This window comes from Etheostoma spectabile, chromosome 14, assembly GCF_008692095.1.
Source record: "Etheostoma spectabile isolate EspeVRDwgs_2016 chromosome 14, UIUC_Espe_1.0, whole genome shotgun sequence".
NCBI classification, from domain to species: Eukaryota; Metazoa; Chordata; class Actinopteri; order Perciformes; family Percidae; genus Etheostoma; species Etheostoma spectabile.
In genome coordinates this window covers 5,688,650-5,705,102 of record NC_045746.1, presented here as the reverse complement: position 1 = coordinate 5,705,102, position 16,453 = coordinate 5,688,650, and the positions used below count along the sequence as shown (strand labels likewise).

At 41.6% G+C, this 16,453-nt stretch overlaps 1 protein-coding gene across 1 annotated transcript in view; it reads right to left on the bottom strand.

Moving 5' to 3' along the window:
* The window catches only part of rims3 (regulating synaptic membrane exocytosis 3), a 35,995-nt gene that overhangs the window by 18,568 nt on the left and 974 nt on the right, over positions 1-16,453 (bottom strand). Inside the window, exon 2 of the mRNA XM_032535824.1 lies at positions 4,906-5,230. Coding sequence (XP_032391715.1) covers positions 4,906-5,170 — 265 coding nt within the window. The 5' untranslated portion in view covers positions 5,171-5,230. The remainder of the gene's footprint in view (positions 1-4,905; positions 5,231-16,453) is intronic.

The window sequence follows — 16,453 nt, the reverse complement described above, 5'->3', positions numbered from 1 at the left end:
TATTCAATGATACCAATCAATTAATCAACAAGACATATGGTTAGTTTATCTCTTCTTTTACGGAAAGCATTCCCTTTATTTTTCCCATTTCTGCACCCAAACTCTAAATTCCTTACTTCCATCACACATCTCTTCCCTGGGGAGCAATCAACCAATGGCTTTTCGACTATTAGGTAACCAACCGAGCGAAGCAGGGGTCAGGCACCTGGGCCGACCTGCCCCATCAGCAAATCAGTGCACGTATCCCTCAGAACATAGAGTGATGACAGCTGACCAGATTGGGCCATTAACAACCTCTAGGGAAAAACACGTACAGGACCTTATTTGAACTGGACGGGCAAGGAGGAATGTCTGCATATCACTCTGTTCATCTGTCTGCGTGACCTTTGGTCTGTCTGTCTGTCTGTCCATCTGTGTGGGTCACCCAACTATTTATATCCAGCCATTGTTTTGTCTCTAGCTGGTGTGAATTATGAGGTAGGGAAAACAACAGATTAAAGTTGCTCATTTTAGCCTCTCTTTGCCATTGAGTAAATAGCCTTGTTTGTCTCCAAGAATAGATTTCCAGGCAAAGCCTTGTAAAGTTGTGAGGAAATGGCCAATTTCCACTAGAACAGTGACATCATATTTATGTTGGGTGGATGTAATCTAAAAGTGTTCATGTAAAACACCTAGATTGTGATTTAATTTATACCTAAATCAAATGAAACCTTTTTTTATTAGCCTAACTGAGATAATTTAAATAGGGATGAACTAATCCCACTTTTCCTCCCCCAATACCGATACCTAAAGTCAGGCTCTGCCAATAACAAGTCCATATCCAATACCAGTGCTCTCTTTTTCCCAAATTTACTAAGGAAACTATGAAGATGATAGAGCTACAACAAGATGTGGTATAGGTGGAAGAGGAAGGAGCAGTGCATGATACTGTGATTTTGTTCCAGACGCAATGTGTTCCTCTGGCAGCTGAGAACATCTAAATTTAGACACACCCCTCGTCTCCCCTTCCTCTTCTCTACATCGGCAGCCCCTCCTAGCCTCCTCATCCACACTTTCCCCTCCATTGTGCTCTCCTCATCACCACGAACACAGAGACATGAAAGCCCCTGTGGTGAAAATATCGACAGCTCTCCCTGCGTCAGTGTCAGCTGTGCCTGCATCAGTGTGTGTCTGTGTCGGTGTGTGTGTGTGTGTGTGTTGAGAACTGAAGCAACAGCCATATCAGTGATGGGAGTCAAAAACAGTTAATGATACAAGATAATGATACAGGATTTAGGTGTGTTTGTGTGTGCGGGCATGTGAATGACTCTATGGGCCCTATTTTAACGATCTAAGCGCACGGCGTGACGCGGCTGGTGGAGGTGTGTTTAGGGCGTGTACGAATCCACTTTTGCTAGTTTAACAGCGGAAAAAGGGTCCCTGTGCCAAGCGCATGGTTCAAAAGTGTTGTACTTTGTGTCTTCATTAATCATAGGTGTGTTTTGGGTGTAACATGCAATAAACCAATAAGAGTGTCATTACCCGTTCCCTTTGAAACCCGGGCGTGTTTGTACCTTGGCGCATTGCTATTTATGATGGCGGATTTGCTAAGCAGGAAGGAGAGATTTTCAGGAGAAGAAACTGATCTGCTTCTGCGTGGAGTAAAAACGCGCGAGCAGATCATATTTTAACACAATTTCACATTGTAATATTTGTATTTTTTTTGCATGTTTGTGAGCTGCTGCGCGTCCCTGTGTGTGTAGCAAGCATAGTGTGTGGGCGCTGTGCACGAGCCTAGGCGTATTTTACTATTGTGCTCTTAAAATAATAATAAAAATACTGCGCTATTGACTGTGGACCAGTTTTTTTTGTTGATCAATGGCTCGATCCCCTTCCATTGCCTCAAGATAGCAATACGCCAAGAATGCACCTGAACACACCTCCCTGTAAGACCAGCACGCCCATGTGCGCTAAGATGGGCGCAGGTGCATTTGCTATTTAAACGACGTGGGCGCTGGACAGGAAATTGACAACTGTGTCCGTCTTAAACTAGCAAAGACATTTGCGTCGGGCTTTGCGCTGCGCCGGATGCAAGATAGGGCCCTATATGTGTGTTCCTGTGCACTTTTCCCATTAAACATATGCAACATCTATTAAATAAACTTGCATGTATTTCTTTTAATTTCATGCTTTCATCCAAATTCCTCCGCTGTCCTCCTACATGGTATCTTTCCTCTTGCTTATCTTTCAACGTTCACACGATAAATTCACAGCTGTCATTGCCGAGAGTAACAGAGAAAGCAAACCTGCCTGGTCTTGTTATATTTACTTTCATGGTCCAGTGAAGAAGTGAACCGAAAGACTCAAAGACTTTGTGTAAGACGTTCAGAGCATTAAAAGAGAGGAAAGAGCTCCTTTGACTGACAGGACAGTTACCATTTCTTACACCTTCCAGTCCCACTAGTAAATTATGTCCTTAGCATCAAGTCGCAACAACTGTCAAGTATTGAAAGTTAGTACTGAACTTAATGTAGTATTTAAAATTGTATTTTATGTCATTTCCAACCTGTATGTATTTCTAATGAATTTATTATCTAGCCCTCCTTTCCTTTCTCTAAGCGGCTATGCCACTTGGCAGGCCACCATTGTAAATAAGAACCGGTTCTTAATGACTTTCCTGTAAAAATAAAGGTGAAATAAAAATAAAATAAAAACTTTGCTTCGTTAGATACTCATTGACATTTTTGGTGTTGGGTGTGGGATGGACAACATGCCTGTTATTGACAGAAGAATGAAAGAAGTTTTCAATTGCATTTAAGTAAGTTGTGTCCCTTGCCCCTCCTGGCCCTGCCTCTCAGCCATTCCCGAGCCGAGTAGGTGTGTGACATGTTTTTCCTACTTCCCACCAGAAGGGACTGGGTTTGTGTCCTCTGCTATGGCGCAAAGCTAGAAACGCTTTTGTTGCAGCTGCACAGTATCTGTGATTAAACCCCATAGGACCGATACTACAACAGAGCGCTGCTATCATTGCCATACAGCCACCATACATACAAGCTGCTAATGCCATTTCAGAGTTCAACACACAATAGTGTTGCAGGCTTTTAAAAAGGCTCATTATATTGTTAATACCACAAAAGGTAAAGCCAGTGAGAGCTTGTTGAATTAAATATTACAGGTAATTTAACTGAGGTAGTGCATCAGTACCCACTGGAAGAGATTATGGTAATGTTATTGTGTATACACTGAAACAATCCCCTGTCCAGTGTTTGCATCCATTTCAATTAAACTGCAGCAGGGAAGCATTTCATATTTTTAAAAGCATGAACAGTATTTGAAATGCTAAAGTCGTGTAGGCGGGTACTATGTTGTATTAGGGCCATTGTAGAGAAAAGAAAAATATTAAGGAGCAGGGGGCAAAAAAAATTGGACTTTCCGAGATTAAAGTCCTAAATTTATGGGAATAAATTCCTTCAGAAATTCTCTGAGATTAAAGACACAGATTAAGAAGAAAATAATTTAGAAAAATTGTGATTTTTTTTGTCAAGCAACCACATCGGTTCATTGCGGTGTATTATTATGCCTGCAGTGATGATCCATCGTATTGCTGATCCCATTTGATTTGCCCGTACTGTAAATGTAACAAGCGACATCCTTATCTGTCCATTGCGCTGTGGCGCTGGAAAAATTACGTCACCAGCGGCACAGCCAGATCAGGTTCGCCCTGCCAAGTGCGCCAGCAGTGTGTCAAACGCACTTTCCTTAATTTCGTAGCCAGGCTTCCTTGTCGCACTCGCGGCAAATTTGGGCATGAGGTTGGATCATAAAAGAAGGCATTATTATAGGTGGGTGGGTGCATTAGAGGCTGTGGCTATCATGGCTTGTCACATTCACTACTTTCACAACCCTTCAATCACAGAGAAGCTCTCTCCTTCATGACGCACTGACAGTCTGGGAATCCTGTATACTTGGACGGAATTTATTGTCAAAAGCAGTCTTTACTTGAACTTTAGTTTTGAATCCGAACAATCTCTAGCAATACACAAGCACACATAGGCAACCTGTAGGCTATTATGAAGAAAAAAAACAGACGGAACGGACGGTCCTGAGAGACATATAAACGAAGCAAGAAGTTTTAAGTGATTACCAATTTTTACCTTGAGCTATTTTCAGTGAACTGCAGAAGAACAGGTGTAGATTAAGGCGTACAGTCGGACGCTGGTTGCAGAAAATGTAACCAGCGGATCCGCTTTGCGTAATTGGCTTGACAGTGAGAGTGATGATGCTGCCTTCAGCTGGCTCTAAAGAGAGTTATCAAAGGAAAGAAAAGGCCTTCCAGTAGTAATGGCGCCAGAGAACACAAGTGTTGATATTTATATGTTGAAAAGAAACCTTCCTAGCGCCTGCAAGATATTATAGCAAAAACTGGCCAAAATAGCCCAAACTCGGGTGGAGCACAATTTACAGCAATGTCTCTTCAATGGTCGGATGCTTACAATAATGTGTCAATTCTGGGCTAAAATCACTAGTATTTCCTTATTGCTAAATTTGATTGCAAAGCATAACTTGATTAGGCCATCTACTGCAGTCTGGTTCCCTGAAAAACAAACACTATTTTTCCACTTTTTTTCCAAATTTACGACTTTGATCTAGGAATATTGCCCCCCCCCAGCTTCGTAATTATGAATTATTTTCCTACACTACCCCTAATAAGTTGTCGTTGACTGATAATTAAATGTCTAACATATTCAAAATTCTATCTTCAAAAAAAGAAAAATATCTAGTGATAGAAAGTATTTAATGTGAGCTCAAAAGTCATTTTAACGAAATATAGAAGCGTGGAGGAAAAGAAATGAGACATCTGCACTGACAGTGAAGCTTAATCTACAGAGTTTCCATCCAACGGAATCCTTTAAACTGTAAACTAACCTTGTTGGTTGAGCTGTTGTGTGCTCCTACTCCACTGGGACAACCCCACAATGGCCACCATCTTGGCACCCAGACTGGAGCGCCGCTTCTTGTTGCCAGCCAATGATGTGGAGTCCGGGCCCCTGCTGCCGGGACTCTTCTCCAGGTTGTACATGGCCCCGGAGATGCTGGAGGAGCGCACCACATTCCGTGCTGCTGTGCTCAGACCGCTAAGGCCGCTCAACCCACCCGGGCTGGGCACCTCCACAGAACTACTAAGCATCATGGTCCTGCTGGACTGGGGGACCGATAGGCTGGGGAGGAGGGCCTTAAAGTTGGAGCGGGGCTGAGATTGAAAATGAAAGAGGAAAAAAACAGACGTTAAGGTGAGGGTGGAAGTAGAGAGGAGAGGTTGATGGTGGAACAGCTCAAATAAAGGACACCCTAATGTGTAGTGTCTCTGGTGATGAAATACAAAAGAAATAGCTTGTCTTGCAAATGCCGTAGCTCCCTAACACACCAAGCTGAAATTTTGAGTTTGGTTTTCAATTAAATTCCCTACTAATTGCAGAGGCAGCAGAAATGACTTCCTACCCAACAAAAGACAAATAAAAAGTGAAAAGCTCTGACAAGTCTGGTTGATCTCCAACAGTTTTGCAAACTGAGAAAACAAAGAACACAAAGGTCAGCAGATGAGGACAGTGCAGATGGCAGCAGACTGTTCAAGTGAGTTAAGAAATATCTCCAGTCACACACGCACACAAATGTCAGAGCTGGCCTGCTGTTGAGGGGTGACCCTGTCAGCTGGTATTTGTCTCGTGTTTTTTTTTTTGGAATCTTATTCTGTGTCTGACCTTAAACAGTGACACATGATAAACTCTGGAGCTCAAGTCATCACTGGTTGGCTGAATCCTGGGAGGATCCTAGTCTGTGTGCGCACACTTTGGCTGTACTTTGATAAACTTTGTATGATGCATACACAGAAGTGCAACTCTTACAACAGGCCTTTTTTCACAGCAGATAAGTGTACCAGTAAGACATGACATGACATGACAGTGTGACAGCATGCACAATGACAGGACCCTGAAACTGAAGCCGCCGTCATTCATTTTATTATTTGCAACTTTGCTTCTCCTAATGTGACATGTCAAAATGTCTTCTGTGAAAAAATGACTATTATCCTTCTGCATCTCCATCACAGAATATATCTCTCCTCTCTTTTCTTCTTTTCCTTTTCTCTCTCCTAACTTTAGAGAGATTATACTGAGGCTAAACCGACAGCCCAAGGGCACATTAAATATGTAGATGCACTGTGGCCAACATCCTGCTTTCACTCTCCCTTTATTAATATTTCTCGTTTTTTTACTTTTCTTCACTATAACTTCTCTTTCCACCTGCTTTATCAGTAAAGTCCTTGCTATAATTCTTTTGTCTTCTTCTCTTGTTTTTTTTTTTTGTTTTTTTTGAGAGGGGGTTTACACAGAAAGTACAGCAATGCAGTCTTTTGCTGTCTCAGAACCTTCTCTGGTGGTTTACATGCTTTAACACACGGTACACACATGATCATTTAGCTAATTAGACTTAAGAGTCTACAGCCATGCCAGTAGCTCTGTCAGGCTGTACTTGGGTATAGCAGTGCTTTAAGCTAAATGCTAATATCATCATGCTAACATTTCAACATTGACAACGCTAAATCCGCTGATGTTTGTAAGATATAATGTTTACCATGTTAACCATCTTAGCATGTAAGCTTGCTAACATTTTAGCTAATACAGCTGAGGCTGTATTTAAGTCTTCAGTTTTGCAGATATTTGGTCATAAACCAAAGTATTAGACAAATTAAAATCTTGACTTGATGTGGCGCCATAAGGAAAGTGACAGGATGAAAAAAAAATCTTGACAATGAATGTGTGTGCTTAATTTCAATGCAATCCATCCAATAGTTTTTTAGACTTTTCACTCAGAATTGTAAATGTAAACGTCATTGTCACTTGAATGTCTGAACATTACATGGTAATCAAATAGTTGCCCTAGATACCAACCGATCGACCAACTGATAATGCCTTCCCTAGAGACGTCTTTTTTACGTGATGAAAATACATCCGTTTTGAATAATCCGCCACTAATCACAGGAAAGCACAAATTATTTATGCAACTAAAAACACTCACTTCCATGACTGGAAGTCATAAATTAAACATATACAGTACAGGGAATTTACCATTAATGCGTCTTTCAAATTTGAAGATGTAAATGCCCTGTGCTTCAGATGTCTCTGTAAGTCATCATCATTGCCTTGCTTTGTCACACCACCACAGCCATGATGCTTACAGCTCAAAAAATGTTGCTGACCGGCACTTGTTGGGATTCATTTAGCATTACCACAACAACCAAAGTGGGGGCTTTGAGGAACGATAAACTGATGTAGCTAAGGGCAAATTCCGGCAATGTGTAATGAAATTCATAATACTAAACCAAGTGGAAGACTGCATGCTTTGTGCAGAGGTACTGCAGTGGCATTTGTTATGAGTGGAAAAGGGTACTGAGGGGAAGGGAAAGAGGGGAAGTAGGGGGTTTGAAATCTAAAATTCAGGTGAGTCTAAATGCCCTTATTTCCTTCTCTTTTCTTTTTTGCCTTCCCTCTCTTCTATTCCAGCCCATGCGCACATCTCTCTGGCTCTCTGGGGGGCCTCTGTACTTTGAACACACAGCGAGCGGAGCAGGATAAAATGAGGATAGGGGAGGGAAAGAGAAGGCTGCAAGAGAAGGGAGACAAACAGAATAATTGAGCTTTCAGAGAGCCATGAGGACAGAAGAAGAGAGGGAAGAAAAAGGACAAGGAGAGAGACTGCTTCATAAATGAATGGACATAGAGAAAACTACTACACTACAGGAAGCTGGAGGAGAGGGAGAAGAGTAGGACACTGATAGTGACAATAAATAAGACATGTATCCATTCCTCTCTTAAAGGGTAATTTCGGTATTTTTCAATCTGGATGCATTGGTGTCTATGTAATTAATGTTAATTGGTCTAGTATTGAGTCAGAATGCTGTAACCAGCAGCAACTAAATGTAAATGGGTAAATTAAGGGTTTATTTCAACCAAACCTGAGTGGTGATGGTTTGATCAGAAAGAAAGGATAGACAGACCAAGACAGCTCGTCATAGTTTGATTTGATTTCTGTCGACTTTGAATGAATCATGTTTTCGAATAGTAAAAGGACTGTTTATTTAAATGGAGTCTGGTGTGATAGTAATTTCGTATTAAATAAAAAAAGGATATTTTTTCCCAAAAAGGTGGACCTCTGTAAAGTACCTTTAGTGGACGTAAACTGAAGGTGCGCAACTTCCCATGAACGTTTCACTGCAGCTTCTTTCACCGCTGCCAACTGCAACAGTCTTGCTTAATAATGGACCAATTTGAGAGATTATTGTTCCTATCAGTCACTAAGGGCGCTTTCACACCTGCCTCGTTAAGTTTGGTTGAATCGCACTAGAGTTGTTTTTTCCCCTTGGTGCGGTTAGTTTGGGCAAGTGAGAACGCAGCAATCGCACTGGGACGCTCACCAAGAGTGGACCAACCAAGCGTACCGAGACCTGCTGGAAGAGGTAGTCTCGGTATGCTTTCAAACAAACTGTGGCCCGGTTCGTTTATGGTGAGAACGGGATCGGACCTCGAACCGCAACAACTACTGTATATGTATGTGTACTCCACAAGTCTGAGCTAAACGGCTCCTGTAGTCAGGTGTTCTTTGCAATATGTAATGTAGCAGCTTTAATGTTTCTCTCACAGAAATAGACAACAGTCAAGCTTGCTGTCCATCAGTCGCATCTGCTGATTCGGACAAAAGCAAACAAAGGCCTTAGACACAAAAACATTGGAAAATAGGGTCAAGGTTGAAAAACAGTGAAGTTACCCTTTACTGATGAGAACCTCAGTGTGCGTGTGTGTGCGTGTGTGTGTGTGTGTGTGTGTGTGTGTGTGTGTGCGTGCATGTCTAGCTCGCTGAAGACATATTTCAAAGTAAATGAAGTTGAACTTAAGTGCACTGTATCAGACCCTCCACAGCGCTGCAAAGGAAGGTCTGGCAAGTCCACACAACATTGCGGGATAGGAGAAAAACGTGCTCTGGTTCATTGGCATTTCTTTAAACCAATCACAATTATAGTGGGTGGCGCTACGCGCCGGACGCAGGTACGGTGCCTCCACGTGTACCCATGTCAATATTAAGGGAAAATAAAGACAAATCTGCATTTGGTGTTAACTCTGTTGCTATGCTACATAGGTACGCCGGTTGAGTTCCCCCACGCTTGCATTTAGGAGTCTTTCAATCTTTAAAAGATGCCACCACGTACCTGTCCCCACACTGTTTGCTGGGCATAAAAGTACAACCCAGACCCCATCTATCTTCATCTCTGTGCCAGACAGCTCCCCTGCAATATGTCTCTGTGCTCTCTTACGTTTCATCTCAGAGCTCATTTATTTCTCCTCCCGTCAGCAAACCGTCCCCCTCCACCCAGCCTGGTGGCAACAACCCCTCCTCAGCACCTCGACACCACCTGTCACCTCCCAACACCAACCCCTGCTGTGTAAAATCTGGCCTCTGAATTTTTATGAGCGTTACACCATGTCTACACAAGTGAAGTAGCGTGAGCAGTGTGTCAGCTGAACAGCAGCCTAAATCCTCCATGCGCACACATTCAAAGACACACTTGCTTACTCGGCTTTGTGGCCATTTAACTATCCATTTTCAACACACCTGTTCCTGAGTTTAGAGGTAGGCAGGCAGATTACTTTACCCTTGTATGGGCTAGCTGTTTCCCAGGTTCTAGTCTTTGTGCTAAGCTAAGCTAACCGGCTGTAGCTTCAACAGACAGACAAATATGAAAGTGGTGTTGACGATCCTCTCATGTAGCTCTCACTAAGAAAATGCATGAGAATATTTCCAAAAATGTCTTACTATTTCTTTAACAATTAACAAATCAGAACCCAGAAAACAGGATTAGATTTTGTATAAAGGAAAAAATACTGAATGTTTGGAGTCTTCCCTCATTTAATATTACACTAACTGTAAAGCAAAAAACTCTGTTGGCAAGCTACAGTGCGGAAGACCACAAAGTGTGAACATAAAAATGTGGCCTCTCATTTCAGTTTCTCCCATGAAGTCACACACAAGTCACAACCTGGTAATTGGATATGGCTTGGCGATCCATTAATGGTCTCTTTAGAGTTGCTCTCATACGCAGGCCACACTGCCGCTGCCACTCACTTAATTAACCTACAATTTAGCTGCAAAGTAGATGGTTAAGATATATACGCTAGGTCTGAGTGTCTTGTCAGAAAGTAATCCCTATAAAGCTGAGGTGAGTAATGCTAATAAATATCAACATACATTTCAACCACCAATCAGTTTTTCTATTGTCTTTTTTTATTCATTGATTTTTGACTCTTTTTTAATTTGTAGTTAATTATTGCCTCCACTCACTGTTTTTACTATCGTGTTACTGTTTCTAATTGTTTTTGTGTGTTTAGTGTTTTGATGCGTCTTTGCCAAGTTTTTTTGGCTGCTGCAAGACGAACGTGGGACAGTAGAAAGTGAGCTGAGTCATTGCTAAATACACAGACAAAACACATATCCATCAGCAATGCACTGGCCATTCATTGGTCAAATGCCATTAGACATTTAAATTCCAAATGATCACCATGTTATTCTACTGAATGACATCTGTCTAGACTAGTACGTTACCATGTGTGGTTATTAGAATGTCAACCACGAGTGTTTACCGTGAAATGCTGGTGTGTCACTCTTAATTTGGTAAAGGCCATCCTGGATGAAACATTAAAGAACCTTATATCCTTCTTTCGGAAAAATATAAGTGTGATTCCTTAATTTTTTTGCCAAGAAATTGGTAGGGATAGACCGATTATGGGCCCTGGCCGACTATCGGGCCGTTTTTTGGCAATTTGCAGATTATCTGTATCAACGTACAATATTAAAACAATATTTACCTGATAACCAATAAAGTTATTTAATTAAAACGTGTTTACTTTGGCTGTGCTACAGCTCTGTGTCTGTCCCTCTGCTTCAGTTTCACTCACCACTGAGTCTGACTTAATGTCCCGCCCACAACACTACCTGACTATCTTTTATTGTTTCTAATTGATTAAATAGTTACTAATAGCATTTAAACAAAGTTTTGTTTTAGAGTTTGTAACATTCCAAAATCTCATGTCTGACTTAAAGATATTCATTTTCACTGTATCGATTCCAAATATTTAACTTTAATATTTAATTTAAATTATTAACTACTACTAATCGCTATTGGCCCTGAAAAAACAGGATCGGTCGATCCCTAGTAATTGGTATCAAAATCTAAACTATAGGATACAGTGTGCATAATGTACATAATGTACATGATGACCAAAATGATGAAAAACTGAGTTAAAAAAAAAATACAATTAAGCGGTCTACACATGCTGAGCGATTTGCTTTCTGCGCACCGCTACGTGGGGCACAGCGCAGGTATTCATCATCAAGGGTGGCAAGGAAGCTATTTCCTGTTGCTAGGTAACAACATGCTGTTATCTCATTGGTTGCACTTTGAAAAGGTCAGTGGCAACTAGGTCAAAGTTGAAATAATTCAAACTTTGAGTGCAGTGCAAGCGGCAAATCCGAGCTGTGCGCAACACCAGTGGCAGCGCAGCACATAGTTGTGCGGCACCGCTCTCCCCATTGGAAATCAAAGCGGTTTGGTTGGTGTGTAGGCAGCTTTAGTGGAGGTATCATAGTATGTTACTTATATGTAGCTACAACATTTAAGAAACTGCATATTCTGATTATAGATTTTCTTTGTTATATTTTACATCCCAGACATGTGTAAATGCGATGTGCAATGAGTGCAAGAGAAAAATTAATTCTTGATAAACAGGCAGGACAGGCATGAGCTGTAATGCATTTTGTGTTGGGGCTACCATGGCAACTTCCCAAGCTATGATACTGTATGTGTTGGCCCGGCTGCTATTGTGTTGGGCCTGGTGCCGTGTTTGTGTGTGGCTGATGTATCTCTCTGATCATAAGGGGTCACTTGAGGCGAGAACACAGAAGGCTGGTTTTGCAGACGCACACACGCACACGCACACGCACACGCACACGCACACGCACACACACACACAGTGAAAAGAGTGCCATGCCGTGGAACCACTGAGAGCCAAATGGATTACACACAGAGAAACCCAGCGTAGTGCAAACACACATATGCCGTACTGACTGTACGTGCCAGAGTGTGGCTGAAGAAAGAGCCGAAATATTGAATGACGGTGGCCGTTGACACTGATTCACATCGAAGACTTCTGTTAAACACTCTGTTCTGACACAGATTCGATTTCTTAAGTGTCGCATTGACAGAGAGTACAGTATATCAGACAAAATTTGACCAGATTGCCCACATCGCCATAAGATATTCAAGTTTCCCATTTCACACTTTGCAAAGCAATATTATTACACACACATGTGCACACGCGCAAACAAACACGCTAGGCTAGTTCTTTAGGTCATGACCCAGCCTTTAGACCATAGGTGAGGGTAGGAACAACAATTGACTGGTAGATGGAAAGCTAATCTACTACTGATTCTCTCACACACACACACACACACACACACACACACACACACACACACACACACACACACACACACACACACACACACACACACACACACACACACACACACACACACACACACACACAATGCTAACAGCCGTGAAATGAACAGAAAAAGGAGTTCATAAGGAGCTTTTTTGCCTCTCATATTGGCACCATCACATTATTTACTTAATAAAATCTTTAATGAGGTGAGTCTTTAAGTCACTCCCTCTACATCACATTGTGATCTGTCACACCATGTTTTCACACAAATTTCCTGGATCAAGCTGAATCAGCCACAAAAAGGTTTACATTTTCTCTATCATAGCTACAGTTGAAGGGTCAAATTAGAACTTGTTTCAATGTCATTATAGCATTGAAATGCTTAATTAAAATGTGTCACAAATACCTGTGGCCAGTAATAAACAATAAAACGGATGGATAATACGTCTTCTAATCAGAAGGTAAATAACAGTTAAAGACCATTTGCCTATAAAACAGAATTGATTATAGTACTAATGTATTCACTTGAAGTAGTGGCACTAGAACTACGGCTGGTTGTGTTTACCTTCATCCACTCAGCAAAAATGAAGGAGCACAAAAAGCATGGCTAACACCTTAGCATGCTAGTTCTGTAAATGATGGTATTGTGTTAATATGGCAATTTTTATAGGTCTTAATTTGGAGGTAAAAGCCCTATTGGACCTCTTGTTCGCCATGTTGTTGCATTCCAAAACCTTAGCTATTAACTTGGTGAATATGCTACAATGCTGATGTGATGGAAAGGTAAATAAAATCTGAGTTGTAATAAACTGGAATTGTTCTATAATATACCATGTATACATATAATATACCATGGCTTTGGCCGACCCATGGTGGAAGCTGGCCTCCTGCGGGCTCTTTCTGCACCATACTGCACATAACAACCAACGAGTAAACTGAGCTCACCATCACACTTGGGAAGTAGATGGTTACCTGTGTATATAACAATTATATGAAAATTTACTTTTTGGCATTAAGCCACATCGATGACCATCAAATTACTACCCTGTTGAGTATCATTTGTGATTTCAATTCATCATCCCCAGCTTCCCCCCATAATCCACACTAATCCCTCCACAGCCGAGTTAGCAATACAACGTTTTTGTCTCAGCAGTGAATCAAATACCTTTTTTCCAGGATTTGAGCCAGCAGCCTTTTAGAGAACTGAGATGTCTCTCATATCTTCACTTATCACCCTACCCAGTCTCCCCAGCTCACAGGGTTTCTATCTACTCACCACCATGAGGAATCTGGTGCACTCAAAGGGGTGGCTCTAAATGTCTTCTTTCTCTCATCTCTTAGCACCTGTAACCTGCAACGAGTCCAGCACTGAACCATTCTCTTTTTGTGCCCTCTTATTCTTTATTGTAATTTAAAAAATAATGGATGGTAAAGTTACTTTGTCAGCAGCAGGGAGACGCAAAAGCTAGCAAAAAATAGAAAAATGAAAAGCCAGAGTGGCTGGACTGGAAGGAAAGTGGGTTAAGAGGGGCGTGATGGATGAGACTGGGAGCTTTCCTGACTCATGGCCTGCTTTCTCTGGTGACTAATGTGGTCAGTGACATCTCTCTCACTACCCCTCAGCCCCCCCGCCCCATCTCTCTACCCCACCTGGGATGCTGGTAGCCGGCCCGGGGCGCAGTAGCGCACAGGATCTCACCACACTTACCATGTCTGGATCACTAATTCCCAGCTTAGACAGCATGGGTTGCGTGGTGCTGAGGGGGGTGCTAAAACAGGCCTGCACTGACACGGCCCAGGGTCAACCACCGCACGGCTCCCTGTCTTATTTACTGCAAAACCTCTAGATGGGATGTGTGCATTGGGACGTAGTCAGATCCTGAGGGAGGACAAGACAAGAGCTGTACATTTATTTCTCTTCCCGCTTATGTTTTTAAGACTTCTATCTTAGGCTTTTAATCCATTTCTGTCCCATCTTGCTTTTATTGCTGACCTTATTTTTGGAATTGCTTGCATGTTTGAGTATTTTGCTGATCTGTAGGACTGATAGTGGTCTCTTGGTACAATAGGCCTTCACGATATGAGGAAAATATGTGACAACGTTGTTGAATGTTGCTTTAACAATATATCTTTGATAAACAGATACTTAAGTGTACTCAGTTCTGCTGCTTTCAGTGTTCTGCTTAAATACAGTACAACTAGTTAGTTGCTGAAACTAAAACAAATAAAAGAAAATCATTTCCAATATTCTTTTATTGAACAAATTGAAAATTGAATTGAAGTAAAAGGCACCATTAAAAAAAAGAATGACTAACATTTTAAAGTGCAGTTTTTCTAATGCTATTTTCTTTCAAATAACACAAAAAATCTCTGTGCATAGCAGACTTTGGTCTCAGAGACAGGTTTAAGGTAGGCATGGTATACTATTGTGACAGTATGGTAACCTTCAAGAAAAATTTCACGGTTTCACCGTATTGCGGTCTTGTAATTACAGCTTTAAAATGTATTCTTTTTTCAAATGTCTAGGTAAAAAAACTTTTTTTTCCTCGGTTGAACACAATGCATTTTATTTTTAAAACACACTACACACTGGCAGGGAGACGAATTACTAAACGGCAGTTTCTATCCTTGACCACACCTCAAAAACAGCCTCCTACTTTAGGAAGCGTATGATGAAAAAAGGTTAGTGGTTTTGAATGTTTGGCTTATTCTGAGTGTGATTTGATCTGAATGCAAAATTAATCTCATTCGAGACTATAGTGTCTCATTAGCAAGTCCAGTACAGAGGCGCGATACAGACCAAGCATTCATATCAACCAATCAAAGCTACTGTCTTGGATGATACATACCAGTTGGCCAGTAAATTGTGCCATACAGATGGTTGTCTACAAGTGTACTCAGCCATATACGGTGCAATAACAACACGCACACTCAAATATTAAGATACGCCTAGACGCACACATGGAAGCCTGCTGATTAATAAGTGTCTGCTCTGCCCCTTGGTTGTTTTCAAGCAGCTGCCAGCTACAGATCTAAAGTGTGGTCAGAACGGCTAGGCTGGCCTTTTGAGTTTTCATCTTATGATATTATCTGACTAAAACGCATACTCGTAGACACACAAACACACACATATTTCTCACCCGGGTGCATATTTAAAAAGAACAGGATTTTGCCTGCCCTCTGAACTTGTGTGCCATACATCTCAAATTTGCATGGCAGCCACACCCATCCAGATGTGGCCCTATACTGTGAAACAAATGCATGAATACTTCATAAACAGTCCTGTGAGCTGAGTGGCGCAGCTGTTTGAGAACGTCAAATGGGATGACAGATTTTTTTCTACTAACATAGAACGCAGAATTTGCGGGAAATGGCTTCTGCGTTCATATTTTTTAGGTTATGTGTAAATCTAGATACATAAACATGGCTTTCCACTTGGCAGGGATCAGTCTCTTTCCAGCTTTTACTGTCTCTATCAATTATTCAGAGGATCAAGTGTGAGTCAGGCAGGGATTTCAAGTGTTAAGCACATGGATAATTATTCTCTTTCTCCTGAAAATGGGCCAAGGAGAGTAGAATTCTTAAGTGCCGGTTAATGTACTCACTCTATACCTCACACTACGTACTTAACACTAACAATTACACATGTCAGAACCATTAAACAGCTTTCAGACTGTTTTTCTTAGTAAGATTTAGAATAAGACACGGGAAGCTCTGGAGCCTCATCACGTGTTTCCGCTCCCATCCACAGGTGGGGAACACAGTTTGAGCTAAGATCTGGACATTGTTGTGTTTGTGTCTGTGTGTTCGGCCATCTGATATAATCTCACACCTCAGCATGCACTTGGCCTGACCTGAGTGCTGGCAGAAAACGGGCATCTCAAAATATGCTTATTCTCTCCCCCACACTCCCTCGTCCCTCC